Source organism: Thunnus albacares, chromosome 13 (genome assembly GCF_914725855.1).
Source record: "Thunnus albacares chromosome 13, fThuAlb1.1, whole genome shotgun sequence".
In the NCBI taxonomy this organism is placed as follows: domain Eukaryota; kingdom Metazoa; phylum Chordata; class Actinopteri; order Scombriformes; family Scombridae; genus Thunnus; species Thunnus albacares.
The window spans coordinates 17,206,310-17,223,498 of NC_058118.1; the positions used below are offsets into that span (position 1 = coordinate 17,206,310).

Sequence of the window (17,189 nt, forward strand, 5' to 3'; positions counted from 1 at the left end):
TAACTCCCAGATGTACTGCTAAGAAGCCTCTGAGCTCTGCGTTTGCCTCTGGGATTTATTTGTAGGTTGTGATATTATTGCCTGCCCTCAGGTTTGTATCACTCGTTACAAAAATTAAAACCATAAACGGAACCAAACCAAAAATGTGGCGTAAAAACCCCAAACTTGAACAGATCCAGATTTGCTCGACAGGGTGTAAATTCAAACTGAAATGTTTCAACTTGAACAACATGCACAAGCTTTCTGACATTACATTATGATTGCAGAAAGACAAGTGGAAGAAGTTCAGGGGAAACAATTTGAGTTCCTGGTAGATTTTGAAATCAAAATCTTAGCCGTACGTACACACTCCACACACACATGAAGTCAGGGTGTGCTATTAACTAGCTACAGCAACCTAGCATGGGGAACGCATGGCATTTATGTTCAATTCAGTGAGAATTTGCTTCGTGTCCAATGTGACTTCACCCTAAAGCTGTTTTTGATTCACGCTGTACTGTGTTGTGATGTTTGAAAGTTGTATGACCAGTGTTGTCATGTAACTCGTTGGCTTTGCAGTTTTAAATAGTAACTGCATTTAGAGGAATGCATTTCCACGTAGTGTCTGAAAATAACTTTTTGACTCACCTGCCAAGGACACCGGTAGATGGGAAAAAAAATCCACTGGCCAGGCATATTTTTTTACTGGCCGTTTATCTTTGGCATACTGGCGACACACACGTCTCCACAGCCTCAGCATTATACTGTCGCCAGCCTCTTGAAAGTCCTTTATCTCCAAACCTCTGTTTCTCACAAAACTTTCTTTTTTTATGTGCTTCGTTGTCCTGTTTGTCGGTGGGTTTTCATTTTAAAGGATGGCTTACTCCTAAATGTCGCCATGTAATAGTTATTTAATGAATGGTAGCTAACAGCAGACTGGCGGCAAGTGAAAGTTTAGCGGAGAGTCTGTGGCTGGCGCTTCATCACCTCAGACTGTCTCCAGTGCTCCTACAGTTTGGCAGCACTGTTTAGACGCCTGTAAAAAACACATATGGTGTGCGTGTTTACACTGTATAGTGACAAACATGAATAATTTACTCCGAGCCATCAGGCCAGATATTTTATTGCATGACTATTTTGGTCCACCACCGGTATGGCGGAGAACCTTCCGAGATTTACTCGCCAAACGTAAAATCTACCTGCATTTGGTGCTTGGTGGGTGTTAATTTCAGAACCTGCTTCCATGTGTAACTTAATTTATCTGTCTGGATCCTTTGTATCAATCAAACTCTGCAGATGATATGTTAACTTCTAGGGCTGTGTCAAACAATTAAAAACACTATTGATCAATCTGCCAAATACTTATGAATCGATTATTCGTTCGGTCTATAAAATCGTCTTGTTTTGTCCAATCAACAGTCCAAAAGCTTCAAATCTTCACTTAAAAATGATATAAAATGGAGAAAAGCAGCAAATCTTCACTTTAGAGAGGCTGCAAACTTTTTTTTTTTTTTGTAATTTTGCCTCGAGAAATGATTAAAAGGATTAAAGAATTAACCAAATTGTTGCTGCTTAAGTTTCTGTCGGTGACTTAGTGATTAATCAACTAATCTTCACAGCTCTACTTCTGTGAACTGTTGTGTTCAAACATGCAAAAGAAAATGTTCACTTGCATTAACAAATGCTATGCAAATATTCTGAAGAAGGTGTAACAAGATTGCGTAATTGAAAGAGAAATAGTAAAATTTCTTTTTTTCAGTTAGCTCTTTTTAGACATACCATCTTAACACCAAAAACTTAAGGTATCATATTAGGCTAATATTTAGGTGTTTTTATCTGTAAAGTCAAAATTTGCATTAAAAAACGTGGGATATTTAAAAGGTTGTTTACAGTAGAAGCTCAGAGTTTCACTGTGTGTCTCTGTGCTTGACAGATACACGCGGCTGGCCAGCTGTGACATCTGGGGCACCAAAGAGGTGGACTTCCTTGGATTGGATGACTTTTCAAGCCCCTACCAGGATGAGGAAGTGATTGGCCGAACCCCGACGCTGGCTCAGCTCAACAGCGAGGATTCGCAGTCTGTGTGTGAGGCGCTCTACCCCCCTGCTGACCTGACCCTGCCTGCACCCCAGCCTCCGCTGTCCCAGCTTCCCTGTCACAGTAAGAGACCCCTGGTCCCTGGCCAAGGATCGGGCCCCGGCATTGCACGGCCCTCCCCGAGCTCCACATCCTCCTCCCGTCCTTCCCGCAGCCTTCTCCCAGACTTCCCTGAAGGCTCCCAAAAAGCCACCAGGCCTGTCGCCTCCAGCACCGAGACTATGGCCAAGACCCAGAACCACCTCAGTTTCATCCAGGACCACACCCAAGTTCAAACCAAGACTCAGGGGCAGGGAGCCAAGATGGCAGCCCCAGCCTCCAACGGCTCTGACTTTGTACGGAAGGCTAAAGTCCGTGTGAGCGCTGTGCATAAAGCTCAGCCCAACATGCCTTCCCCGACTGATTCAGATACCCCTTTACCACTCTCCAAACCCCAAGATGAGAAAGCCTCCACTTCAGCTAGCGCCACCTTGGTGGGACTTCCTGCTGCTGCAGCCAGTTGCTCCGGCAGCTTTGAGAGGAGGGCAGAGGGGGCGGGGAGGAGAGAGATGCCTGTAGCCTGGTCTGCCACTGTGCCTCAACTGGTCGAGGCGAGCCAGGCCATGGAGGGCAGCACCTCTGGGCTGGTGAGCAGCGGCGATAGCGTGCCAGGGGTTAGCGGCGGCGTTCTGGTTGTCGAGGGCACGGAGAAAAGCAAGGAGGAGGAGCACAACTACTCTCTCTTCCTGACCCGCAGACTGGCCGGCAGAGCCCACTCCCAGCTGGAGGAGGAGGAGGAAGAGGAGGAGGAGGAGGAGGAAGAGGTGGAGGAGGAGGAAGGAGAAGGGCTGGAGCTAGACGACGAAGACCACGATGAGGGTTTCGGCAGTGAGCACGAGCTGTCTGAGAACGAGGAGGAGGAGGAGGAAGAGGAGGAGGATGAAGACTATGAAGCAGACAAGGACGACGACATGAGTGACGCCTTTTCTGAGCCAGGTACAGACCCGTCATCTTCATACTTCAGGTTAAAATTTGTAACCAGTTGTTATTTTAAATAATATTTCCCTCCTTGTTCTCCTTTCTGGTTTTCTCCCACCTCCACCAGGCTGTGACGTGGAGCTGATGGAGGACATTAAAGGCCTGACAGCAGGAGTCTCAAGCCGAAAGAGAGGCAAGCGTCGCTACTTCTGGGAGTACAGCGAGCAGCTCACCCCCTCCAAACAGGAACGTATGCTTAAGCCGTCTGAGTGGGACAGACATACGCTGCCTAGCAACCTGTACCAGAAGAACGGGCCTCTCCATGGTATACACATATATATTTATATACACACAGATATATATATATATATAACTTAACACTTGAGCAAAATATACCCACAGGCTGACTTTGTAGGATGTAAGCCTCGCTGTAAGACTTACTGATGATGTTCAGTCAAAAGCTTTATGAGAATCTTCAAAGGAAATAATTTATGTGACACATGATAAGATTATCTTTTTTTTGAATGATTGTATTTTAGACAGTTAATTTCACTGCATAAATCATATACACCTTTTAGTGGAGACACTATAGTGCAAGTCAGCAGCTGTGCACAGCAGTTTGCCGCGATCGTACAGTCTGAGTGATCGCATTGAATATACAAAGTGAATAAAAGGAGCATGTCTCATTTCTCACATAAAAGGCACAGATATGCACCTCTACCTCACTAAGAAACTGTGGAAATTCAAAGCACATTAGCCATTTCTACTGGCAGCAAAGCATTTCTCTTAGATTCATGGGCGCATTTATTTATCTTATGCCTTTGTTGGGAAATTAATATTGTTGAGTGTCGAGGATGACTCATTGCATTTCTAACATTTAGTAACAGTTTGAAAGAGAAAGAGAAAGAGAAAGCTCTCTAAGCTTGTGGCATTTGAAAATGTAATCATAACCAAAGGACAGTTGTTATGTTCTTTGTTACTGAATTCAGACCTGTTATAGATCTACAGCAAGTATCTCCAACTGTAACCGAATGGTTAAAACTCAAACTGTTTGCTCCTGACAGATCCAAATTCTGTGAATGAAGTCTTATGATAAAGATATTCAGCATCAAATATTATAATAAAGAGTAAAAAAATACAGAAGAAATGAAGACACATTTTGCTGATGAAAAAGCCAAAAAATGTTTTATTATTATTATATTATTAGATTCTTATTACTATTTTTTATTACTATTATTAGATTCAGATAACAGCGGGTTTCACATATGAACTTAATATGAAATAAGAATCAATAAGAAACTCACAACCCACAACTTCTGGCAGTATCGGTGCTCCATTCCTTGGTGAACTATAACTGATCAATCTTTTGTGCTGTGTGGCTGCTGAAACATCAAAGATGACATGAGAATGATCTCTGACATCCTCTTTTCCTCGGTTGTCATGAAGGAAAGTACATGCTGAAGAAGTCTCGTCGCACAGATGTGGAAGACTTGACTCCCAATCCACGCAAGCTGCTGCAGATCGGCACTGAGCTCCGCAAACTGAACAAGGTGATCAGTGACTTGACCCCTGTCAGCGAGCTGCCGCTCACTGCACGGCCATGGTCCCGCAAGGAGAAGAACAAGCTGGCGTCCAGGTAAAACATAAAAGAGCCGTTAAGTCAATAATGCATAACTATGATATCAATTTAGAAAATCACTTAGAACATGAGTGTAGTTGACAGTAAAATAAAAAGAGATCTCCGCCCATCTGTTGTGTATTGCAGAGCTTGCCGTTTAAAAAAGAAAGCTCAATATGAAGCAAACAAGGTGAAGCTCTGGGGACTCAGCACAGAGTACGGTACGTTGTAATGACACCACATCTGCTACAGTATTTACACCAAGTTCATGAACCTCTGCATCCATGTTTTTATGACTTGTTAGTGATTCTCTGTTAAATCTATCAATCTAAATCTAATAATAATAAGGAGCATGATTATTGTGTTTTACCTATTTGTACTTCTGAAAGTATCTATTTTTGAGCTCTGTCACATTTAACATTGAACATCTGATCTTTTTTACTGCTATCACCAACAAATGATTCATTTTTTATGTTTGTATTTTTGTTAAAATCCCTGATCTGAATATGAATGCATTTTTTTATTCAGTATTTTGTGTTCACCTTTCTGATTTGTGTGTGTGTTTCCTCGTGTAGATCGGCTGCTGTTTGTGATCAACGCCATCAAGGAGGAGATAGTGGTACGAGTGGAGGACTCTTCTCCACGTTCAACCAACATGACTGACACTCTGGACAGGCTCATCCAGGAGACACTTGGTGAGGAAGATGATTTTTGTGAAAGATGATTAGAAATGTACTTGGAAGTTCTCTTAATGGAGATAACATTTCATTTAAAGAACTAGTATCAGTATCTTGACTAAGTCGTTCTTAAGTCATTCCTGTCTTTTGAAAATGTGTGCAGTGGCACCACCTGTTGCTGGGCAGACTTCGGACTTCGTCAACAAGATCTTGGAGAACACAGGACGCGGTGATCCCACTGGCGGACTGGTCGGCCTGCGAGTCCCCACCTCCAAAATCTAGACGAACTGCGGTCCACTGAGAGGAGTGGACTAAATATTACCACCGTGCTGTCCCATTGTAACTATGCTCCCCTCTGCATGCCCCTCCAACCCAGAGTACATATACATCGTTAGCCACACAAACACACATACCACTCCCTGTGTGTATGTATGTGTGCTTGTTTTAGCCATGCACCTGTATGGCGTACACCCTAGCTTTCTGTCTCTGCGCACTGCGCGCAGAGTCAGAGCGTCACTGTCTCCCAACCCATCATGAGCGCCGGGAAAAGCGTCTCTGTAGGCAAGTGATGGTTAGGTGTATAGCTAATAGCACGTCCTAAATCCACTGGTGATTATTAGATGTGTTTAACATAGCATTGTGTAGGGTCGGTTCTGTCGGAGGTCTGCTTCCTGCAGAGCCAGACCATGGCTGAGACGGGAGACAGTCACACGAGTGTAACCACTGGAATACTTTCACAGGTTGTAATGACAGAGGAAGAATTGTTACACGTTGGAGGAAACCATCAAAGGATAAAAAAAAAAAAAAAAAGTTCCAGTCATCATTTCCTAGAACATGGCAACAAAGATTAACTCCAGGATGTTTAAATTGACACACTCAGTAAAGCACTTTGATGACAATAGCTTTGGTTGCCGAGACAGCTGCAGAGAAAAAAGCAGCGTGCTCTGAGGCGTCACGGGGTGGCAGGATATATTTTGTATTGAAGGCCTAAATATGTTCATGCCATCTCCTCAGCTCTGCTGTTGTTACCATTTAGCATCTTTTAATGCTTGAAACAAAAATCAGTAGTGGCTAAAAGTTAAAATTGAAAAAATAAGCAACAGAAATCCTGTTGGTCTGAAGTTTGAAGCAGGCAGGAAGATTAAAGGCTAATTTTGACAAAAACAACAGGATGCAGTTGACTGTGTGGAGAGGAAGCGCATGTAGTTTGGTGCTTTTTTTGGCCTTGTGCTGGTTATAACTGGACTGGGTGAAATTGGCATTTTTTGCCAGCGTGGGAGCAGACTTGTGAGGAAGATGATGGTGGTGACGTTGATGAAGATGACATAAACAGTGACCCATCTCCTCCTAGAGCTGTATATAAAAGTGTTTCCCAGTGGGGGAAAAAAATGGCACCGGCTCCCCTTTTTGTACAGTAGAGTTGACCAGGCTAACAGTTTGGTGTGTTCATACTAGTGTTTGATCAGAGTTCTATTCATTGTGCCTTGTGTATGTATGTGTGTGTGTGTTTCTGTAAGTCTGAGTGAGTGTGTGAGAGGGATTGAGAGAGAAGAGGTGATCGGTCAGACCTCTCTGATGTTCAGCTAAGGAGAGGACTACTTTACACTGAGTGAGATCATTAGTGGATGCATGGAGGGAGACACCTGTAGGGTTGGTTGTGTATTTCAGTTGTTTAAAGATATTCTGAATGTACATAAAAAAAAAAAAAAAAAAAAAAGGAAGCTCTCGTTGCGTGATGCCACAGAGTCTGTGTATATAGGAGGGCTCTGCAATAGATTACTTATGGTTTTTGGTACTCTGTCTTTGGGGATCGGGGGAGGGTTCACAGATATTTTTAGTTTAGAGTTACAAAAAAATATTTGCACACTATATTTTGATTGTTTTTTGTACCAAAGACACATGCAACGAAATGGCGACCAGCCAGTTAAAGTAAGGTTTTGCACAGCTTACCTGACGCCGTATTGAATGTAAGAAATGTGGGAGGGTCAGGAAACTTCATAGAACTGTGAAATTAGCTTGGGTCCAATTCTGTACAGAAAAGGAACATTCATTAATTTTTTAAAATCTAAAAAGTTAACCCCATCTGTGGGCTTCTCCAGTAGATTTGTTGCTTAGGAAGCACTTCATTCCTGAACTGATTCCTCCCTCCACAAGCTAATTGTGTTAATGGCGCTATCTAGGACAAAAACCAAGAGCGCTAGTAGATAAGCTATGTTACATTTTTGCTTGTTTGTCAAAATGTCACCAAGAATAACCAAAATGTTATGTTCCTGTGTCACTTTGTTTGATTTCTGTATGTAGACGAGGTCTAGTTCATCAACAAAATATTAACTGAATTGTGTTTTAAAGTACTGTATATAGAAACATTAATGATATATCTATCAATGGTGAAATGCCACTTTTCATGACAATTGGTTCATTTTTAAGCATGACACATTTCTAAAGCATATCCTTGCATTGAGAAAGTTAGAGGAAAAAATATAAAAAAACCAAACAAAAAAAAAGTTCTTGTTATATTTTTATATTTTAGCTGCTTGCTATCTTTCCTGTTGGTTTGGAGGTATTCATTGGTCAGATTCAGTGGAGGGAAAAAAAAGGAGGAGGGTCTTAAAGAGCAGCCAGTCAATCTGATAGTTTGTACACGACACTTGACCTCTCCTGTCTCCTTGCTGTCTGAGTGAAATACAGAGAATCAGGACTGGATTTATTTAAAACACACAATGCAGCGAAGCCATGGTCTAGTTTTGAATGGTCTATAAAGAGAATGAGGACATGCTGTCTTTAGCGAGGACAGTGACGGGTGCAAGAAAGCAAGAAACTCGGAGGACAACAGTGTGGAGGTGTGAGGGCAGATAAGGAACCAGCTGCAGTGTTGTCAGAGATGCTGTTAGAAAGCCAAAGCCATTTTGAATTTGTCCCAGATTGATCTGAATTCAGCACTGCACATTGTCTTATTCCCTCTTTAAACCATGAAGTCAGTTGAATTTTTGCATTTCCTGGGAATGACGTTGCTGTCTTTGAGGTTGTGTCGCTGAATTTTATCTGTGCCTGGCCTTGCCTTCGGTCCTCAGCTTCCATCCCTCTCGACTGATCACAACAGTTAAAAAAATCACTTTGTTCACCAGAACACACACACACACACAGTTACAGTAATAAGGCCACAAACTGGCACCGTGTTCAACCTTTAAAAATGCATGATGCCTGTATGCTTACCTCCCTGCTGCCTCCTTGGAGGAAGCACTGACATTCCCAGGAATTTCAAAATTCAGCCCAAATTCACTCGGTTAGTGGGCTAATAAAACAAAATGTGTTTGACGAGGCTGAATTCAGCTTAGTTTGAGTTGAAGAACGTACACCGACGATGGTGATGCAGAGCTGTGGTTTTTCTGTATCGTGTGATTGAATAACAGCTAGTGCTACACAAATATGTATTTATATATATATATGTATATATATATATACATATTTTTTTTTTTTTACTGTTTTCTGTTCCGTCTAAAAAGGGAGAAATGGTGCTTTTTCTGAAACTAGAATGATGAGTATCCATGATTCTTATTTGACTTCTTAGTCTAGTTGTAGCCGAATGACTTGCTCTCCCCCCTACCGTCCACAGCTATTTTCTTAGTAGTGATTCATTTTTGTAAATAGACTATAAGTTAATATGTATCTTCTAAATGTTAGATATATGTATAGAATACTCTATCTTATATGTTTAAAAACAAAAGCACTTTGTCCAAAAAAGGAAAAAACAAAACAAAAAGAAAAGCATTTTTTTTCTTCCATTTGCTGCTAAAAGGCCTGGTGTGAATGCTGCAAGTGTACTTGACGACTACTTGCTAGGACCGGTCTATTACCTGACTTGGCTAAGTCTATAAACTAGCAAGGAGTAGGTCTACAGCCTGATGAGAATTAGATCTACATATTTCTGGAGCCACGTAATGATATGAGGCATTGTATGAGAGCGTATCATTGCTTGGCTTCGGGAGGCCCAGTGTCTTGGCTATGCCTGTTTCTGTGACGGGATAGGTGTATGTCCTGGTCGGAGGCCGTGTGGATAATGTGTTTGTGGTCTTAAAAAAATATAGAGGGTTTTGATTCCAGGGCCCCTACGTTGATCCTGATGCTGACCCCCTTGGCGTCATGATTCATTTGCCTTCAGTAGAGGTTTCCTATGGAAAAACTGATTCTGCTTTGGCTTCCTCTTCAGGGTGATGTACAGTGTAGACACATTTCTCCAGAGAGCTATATTGTTATCATTTGTAAACTGATTTCTACTTGTGACTTAATGAGGAGGGGTTTAGCCTGGGGCGGCCAGGAAGAGCCAGTTTGAAAGATGTTGTTCCCGGCCGCCTTGGGGGAAGTTACTATATCACTGTACTGTATGGCAAGCCAATTACAAATGGAGACTCAATCCGGACACTTATTGCCTTCTTAAATAACCTTTCACATACACACAAACAAAAATAATAACACAGCAGACATGTCATTTGCCAAGAGGCAAATGCCCGAAGTTTATGACATTGCTCTGCTGATATACGGTCAACAACAACAACAATAACAACAAAACCATTCAGCCTGATAGGCTCAAAACAACCTTGACTGAAGTAGCAGACAGGGAGAATATATCTGAAAATGGCTTCAAATATTTCAACTATTTGAAGCATTTTTTTTTTTCAGCTGTAATTTCGCCCAGGTCTGGTAGGGGGTCAACAGTGGTTAAAGGGCTGCTGGTTGAGCCGGCAGCTTCGCGGCTGACGAGAGAATTTAGCGTGTGTATGTGTGTGTTTTGTTGTCGATCACAAGGCTGGTTCAAGAAAGAGTCCTCACAGGTTTTTACATTTAACATGATAGGTGCAAGCTGTGCAACTTTACATTCAAACCAGGAGACTCTGTGGCATTTTAACAGTCAAGGAAATGAGTGAAAATCCACGCCAGTAAAACTATTCCTTATTCTTTTTTTTCTTTCTGATGACATAAATCCTATACAGTCAACTATTAAGCTAATAGAGTGTGTAACTTTGTGCTACTCTTGTCCAATAAAAGCTAAGTGGATCCATAAAGCTCTTTTTCAGCAAATCAGGGTAATATCGTTCTTCTATCTGACATATGTGATGACATATAAAATCAAAAGAAAATATATTTATGTATTCCAATTAATGTCGCCATTCTTTACTATGTACAAAATATTGTGAGTGTGTGCGTGTGTGTGTGTTATGAATTATCAATGTCAATCAATATGGTGCAATGCTCTCTACACAAGCTGAAAAAAAAGGCCAACAGACTTGTCACAAGAATTCACAAAGTTTTCTCCGCTTTCTCCAAGACGATATTAAAACATACTACAACATTTCCCTCTCACAAAGGATTTGACTCTGATTTCCAGCCATGATCCGACTAGAGTTTGTCACATGGTGCTGATTACTTTTCATTATCCAAGAAATAATCCAAGAATTAAACTGGCATCTGCATTCAGATCCACTCAAACAATGTCCATGTGACTGATTATTGTTCTCATACCAGACTCCCCCCCCCCCCCCGATCATTTTCATTGATTCTAACTGTCCCTGTTGGACCAATCAGAAGAAGCTTCACACTCAGTCTTGCTCTAAATGGTGATTTCTGTATTCTTGACCTGTATGATCATTATTGTTAAGCACACACATTTTTCTTTGTAAAAGCCAAACTCTTGGATTTGATACCACTACCCAAAGTCACGGAGGATCTTTATTCCATTTGAGAGGAACAAAATGTTCAGCATAACTGCAAAATAAATATTCTGGTGTATTAGGATATTGTTCTTGTTTGGCTGATCTCTGCAAGGATTTTAATAGCAACAAAATGTTAACACAAGAAAATTGAAAAAGCAACATGTTGCTATATATCCAACTTATACAAAACAATCTTCAGAGGAATTATTTGGTAATGTTTTGATTTTAAAGTCCATAATGTCAGAATAATTTCAAAGAAGTTTCCTAGAAAGAACTGTGTAACTTGGTAATAATTACAGGGAAAAGAGAGACTTTGTTCAATTGATACACATCCAATTAATTAATCCAAGCAACATAACCCAGAGAGTCTTTTAGTCAGTGCAAAGCAGGTCAGCTGAACTTGTAAAAAATTGGAAATTAGTCGACAAGCCAACCTATAATTCAGCATATATGGAGAGTTTTAAAGTTTACAATAATACACAAATATTTAGTTGGTTTATAGCTGCTCTAATCAAGTTGTCATCATAGACTCATATGACTCCATGGAGCATGTTAGCAGCATTTAGTTTATTGTTTTGGTTTGCAGCTGCAAGTTTGCTGTTTTGGTTGACTCTCACTGTTCTCATCAGCGTGTCCGCAGTTGACCAACTGTACTTTATCTGCACAGCACCAAAAAGCAGACAGACAAAGTTATCGACTAGCTGTTGAACATAGTGGAGCATCTAGCAGCTAAGAGCTGCATATTTCCCTCATGAGTTGGTGGAGACCAAAATTGAGCTAAAAGAAGATTAAATATTGGACTTGTTGGACAGAAACACAAGAACTTTATGAGGTGAAACGTCGTAGTGTTTACAGCTTGTTCTGCTGCCTTCAAGTCATTAAAACTCAAGTTAATGCAGGTTTAGATGGAGAACTATTGTCAAATAAATGTTCTGTTTTCCTTGTAGTTAGTACCAAAGTACACTTCTCTCCTGGAAACTTCTTAGGAAATCACTCAGCAGTAAAAATTAACGTTACCAAATATTCTTGACTTTATAAACTGGATTGGTAAAAAAAAACAAGAAATAAGCTGACCTCAACTCCTGCTGGCTGTGTTGTCAGATCTCAGAGTCTGGTTTTGAGTTTCTTCCAAGGCATTTCAAATGTTTCCTGTCTTGTTTGAACCCGTGAGGGCTGCCCTTATTGCTTGTAAAAACACCCCATCTTCAGAGGCTATATGCTTATACTCTCCATATGTTCCCCTGTGTAAATTAGATACGCACAGAAATGTACTCTGTAATAAGAATGCAGTGGGAATAATGTTTTTGCATGCCGATTCCCAGCACTGCATAAAACTGAGAGGTTCAAGTGATGTCTGGAGTCCCTTGCAGTTTGAGAAGTAATTTGGCCAATCATCAGAAAGCGTTTTCATCGTCAAAAAGTTGTCGCATGGCTTTTTGGGCTCACTGCACTCTCAGTCGAATGATTTCATACTTGCTGCTATTGAATGAGCACAAAAAGACTTTAAGATTTTGGTTTAGGGTGTCCATGACACAATTACAATATATTATTATTACCACACACCCCTATTTTATCACACCTTTTTTCCTATGAAAGTCAAAAGACCAACACCTTTACTCACCTTGCACTTGGTTTTTACATTTACAAGGAAAAAAAAAAATGATGCCTGCTGAACCAGGTGCCTTAATCAAATATATGAGAACACAAATCTGCACCTTCTGTCAGTCTGGAGGGGGTTTCCCTACAGAAACAAGGGGCTGGGTTTCCCAAAACCTAAACATGAAGTACAGTTTGACTCAGAAATAACCCCAAATCAGTCCGTTTTGTATGATAGTCTCTAACAGCAGATAAGAGCTGCTTATGGTTCCATGTCTGGACATGAGAATGAATTCTGCATAGGATTTGTCTTTTAAAGTATTATAGAAGAAGAGCTGACGTGACAACTTGTAAAATACACTGATGTTGTTTTGGGAAACCTGGTTCTGTTTTGAACTCTTTCTCTGCCCACTACGCCACGTTATCGTGTTTTCTGTATTGGCTGCTGCTGCTATCACTGCTGGTGTGTCCGTGTAGAGAAGAGCAAACTTCCACTGTGTCGGAGGCAGAGGGAGACTTGGCCCTGCTTTTTACCTTGTGAATTACAATGCATTCTTCTTCTGTGGTTTCGACATGGATCACCGTGTTGCTGCCTCTCGAGACCTTTTCAAGAAAGATTTAAAAAAAAAAAAAGAAAAAAAAGAAAAAAAAACATAAAACAGAACCTTTCCGTTTCTTAACTTTGCTATTATGAAGTGCCAGACCCTCCTTGAAGCCAGTGTTGGCACTGAGTCGCAGGTTGCGAATGAAGCGACAAACTGAGCATGGAGGTTAACTGTGGTGCTAATCTGTCAGTGGCTGGGTGCTAACATGGCTGTGTTAAAAAGCTGTATTAGCCATATTATTCCTTCTGTTGATGACTCTGGTCAGTCTTGTGTTTCTGACTGCTGCACTGCTGTATGCTGACATAGCGAGGTATAACTCTGCTGCTGCTGCTTTGCTGATGAATGTAGACTAGTCTTCCTCAGCAGGATCATACAGACAGATGTGAGCGTCTGGTGGAGCTTTTCCTGTTCGACTTCCTGTCAGACTTTGCTTGGAAGCTCACAGAGGGAGACTTTTGTCGTCAGGATCCAGAAAGATCATGAATGTTGTATCTTTATATGGCCGCCGTCCTGCTTGTATGTTTAAACCTTTTTTTATTAATATTATGGTTCGATATTTATGCTCTGACTCTCTGTCAAATGTTGCACGTTAGAATCTTTTTTTCTAAATTATATTTTATTGCCTTTTTTTTCCCTGATCCCAGTGTTCAGACCGTTTGTTTGATATTTATTTGTTTCGTCCTTTAAATTAACATGTAGGGAGACTTCATAGCTTTTCCAGAGTCAGAGACTTCATGTGAGCTTCACAGACATGAGTCAAAGTCACAATGAACTATTTGACACTACCTGCCAAAAATTACAAAATGTATCTTTTTGTATTTTTACATGAAAATATTAGATTTACTCATAGTATATCTGTAATGAAAAAAATCATCATGAACCAAAAGGCAAAAATAAAACCATCTCAGATGTTTGTATATAATCCTGCCGCTGCACTTTGGAGATACAAATGATTATAAAGACAATCATGAATTAATATCTAATTAGCCAGTAAAAATACATCAATAAATTGACTATAACAAGACAGATTAATAAGAGTAAATGAATAAAATAAAATAAAATAAAGAAATAAATTAATGAATTGAGGAGAAATGTCATGCACATTCCCAGGTCCATATTGTTGTTTTGGGGCTCTAATGGAATATTTTTGCATGATTTACAGTTTTAAAAAACTCCTTATTTATCGCATACTTGCCCTTTATACAGCCCCTCAGTTCAGCCTCTGTCTGAAACAGGCCGTTTCAGCTCCTGTCTCTTTAAGGCCCCCCTCCCAGTGAGCCCACTCTGTTCTGATTGGCCAGCTTCAGCTGCATCTCAGCAGACTTCCGCTGGCTCGGTAGGCTACGTAAACAAACAGTAGTTGAATTCCACTTCTTTTTCTCATACTTTACTCAAAATATAAACTTCTCAAATACATCCGTACATGTTTGAGCCTGAATCCAATCTGAAATATGTGAATGGACAACGTAAACAACCTGTGCAACAACATTAGCAACAAAGGCTCTCAGGCTACAGAACAGATGGCTATTTTGAGAACATGCATGAATGATCCGACGCCATTAATAGGAGGAAGTAGAGGACATTGCAAACAGTAAATGCCAGATCAGCCGGAGGGATGTAGGGATCTAGCACCACTTTGACTTGCAGGGAGCATTTTTACATACGTTCACCTCAGGTTTTGGAACTTTGACCATGTTTAACGCAGACATCCGACATCATAACAGAATATAAATAACAGAAAATCACAAAAGCTAATACGTCCCCTTTAAAGGAAACAATACGTTTCAATGTGACTTGAAGAAATCGTTGTTTGTGAAGCTCATGAAGCGTTCTGTCATTGGAGGTTTGATGCAGCAAACAGAACCTCACCTTGACAAACTTCACCTCACCAACTGTTCCTTTGTCACGACTCTGGACCGAGGTTTGGATGCTCAGTTTAGGAGTCAGTTCGCCTGCTCTCTCTAACTTTGGTGGGGAAATAAAAAAAAAAAAAAAGAAAAAAAAAATCTGATCAGTTTTCTGGGAAAACGTCACCACTGCGCCAGAGATGTTTCGCCCCTTCTGGGTGCTTTTTTTTTATTTTTCAGAAGGGCTTTGGTTCGCAGTTGTCTCGTCAGGGAGCTCCTGAGATTAACCAGGGGTCACTAAAGGCTGGTGGGCAGAGACCCCTCACCCTCCCCTGCAATGAATGATTGGAGGGGGGGGTGTTTATTTTCCTCTTCTGCAGACTGATATCTTACTAAAGCAAACGTCAACAACCCACCCTCAATAATAACAACAAATCCCTTCTTTATATATCTAAACACGTCCAACTCATCATCCAACACTGCAATGTTTTACATCTCCTTCCAGACTTGCCAAAATGCATGAAGCGAGAGACATTTAACTAAAAGAAAAATATTTATTCTAAAGCATCTGCTCAGTTTCTTTCTCTCTCTCTCTCTCTTTTTTTTTCTTGAAATTTTGATAATGGCGACAGACAGTAACATGATTTTATAGGAAATCCATACAAGTCCTAACATGTAGAGGATGTGGGAGGTATCGGTCATCCTGAGCTCCACAGCTACATGCCATTGTTATGATGCTTCTGGTCTTGTATGGCAACTTATTTGACGTGATCAACAGCATGGGATCTTTCTGTAGTTAGTCCTGTGTGTGTTCCTCTTCCCAGTCTCAGTAGGAAGGCTGTACTTCATTGCTAAGTGCTCTACAATAGATCTCTTGGTGATTATAATTTCACAAAGAAGCAAAACCTGCAGAAAGTGTATCCTGCTGAAACTAACTTGATCCTCTCTTTAGCAATGACGTCTATATTTGTAGTTCACATATATGCCTGTTCGAATACAATATCTTGACTGTTGTTATATTTATGTTGTGTAATAAATGTTGTGCTGGGTTTATACTATTGTTTTAACTCAAGTTTTTCTTTTTGTTTTACATTGTACATTTTTTTTCTCTGAGGCACAGTGGGTGGCTTTATGCACAGGCGTGGAAATCTAAAAGTTTTTTTTTTTTTTTTTTTTTTTTTTTGGTTGTACTGTAACAACTCCAGTTTTTGTCTCTGGCTGCTCGACATCCTGCGGACACCTGCCCTGAATCTCTGTTGTGTTATTGTGCCTCTCTTTTCTTTTTATTTCTTTCTTATTATTATTCTTTTTTTTTTTTTTTTTTTTTTTTTTTTTTTTTTAAATCATTCTCTGTTGTATCAGCCAGGAGTTGGTACCACAGCTCTGCTTGTAACCACAATAGTCTGATTATGTTTATTGATTTTAATATCAAAATAATAAAACCATTAGCACCCCATCCGGACTCCTGTATGTTTGATGGGTCAATGTGACTGTGAACACGTGGGCTTTGGATGACTGACACTCTGCATGATAGATTCAAATGTTTTAATTGAATTTTCAGAGTGTAAATCAACAATAAAACTATTTCCACCTGTTCTTTCATCACACATATACTGTACACAATAAGCTTTAATGTATTCTTATGTCTATTTCCATAAATAAATATTGGTATACAGGAGAAAAAAATGAAAGTGAGGAGAATATACCTGTCGCTGTACGATGCACATTATTGGAGATTTGTACGATTTCAAAAAAAGACAAAAATGGTTGCCAGATCTTGTTAAAGGTTCTATATGTAAGAAATATGATTTACATCTATAAATCATTTTTTATTGCCAATGAGTGAACGAGTAGTAATGTAACGTAAAAAATGAGACCTTCCCCGTCTTTGTTGGTGGGACGGACTGATTTGTATGTGAAGGATCCGGGCCGGATTTCCCATGAAAATCAAACAGATGTGACTTTTTGTGGGCTCCCCAGTGCCTTGCCTCTCTGCCGCTAACGTCAACAAACGACTGGCGTAACAACACAACAAAAACAGTGCTATCTGAGTAGAAACACCCTGCAGATATTCGCTCTCCAGCTAGCTGCTAGAAGCATCAACC

The 17,189-nt window shown here is 40.4% G+C and overlaps 1 protein-coding gene across 1 annotated transcript in view; it reads left to right on the forward strand.

Annotated features, from left to right (window-relative positions):
- The window catches only part of crebrf (creb3 regulatory factor), a 31,692-nt gene extending 15,152 nt beyond the window's left edge, over positions 1 to 16,540 (forward strand). Inside the window, exons 5-10 of the mRNA XM_044369911.1 lie at positions 1,913 to 3,051; positions 3,161 to 3,358; positions 4,480 to 4,669; positions 4,799 to 4,872; positions 5,227 to 5,346; positions 5,492 to 16,540. Coding sequence (XP_044225846.1) covers positions 1,913 to 3,051; positions 3,161 to 3,358; positions 4,480 to 4,669; positions 4,799 to 4,872; positions 5,227 to 5,346; positions 5,492 to 5,610 — 1,840 coding nt within the window. The 3' untranslated portion in view covers positions 5,611 to 16,540. The remainder of the gene's footprint in view (positions 1 to 1,912; positions 3,052 to 3,160; positions 3,359 to 4,479; positions 4,670 to 4,798; positions 4,873 to 5,226; positions 5,347 to 5,491) is intronic.
- Positions 16,541 to 17,189: the final 649 nt, after the last annotated feature.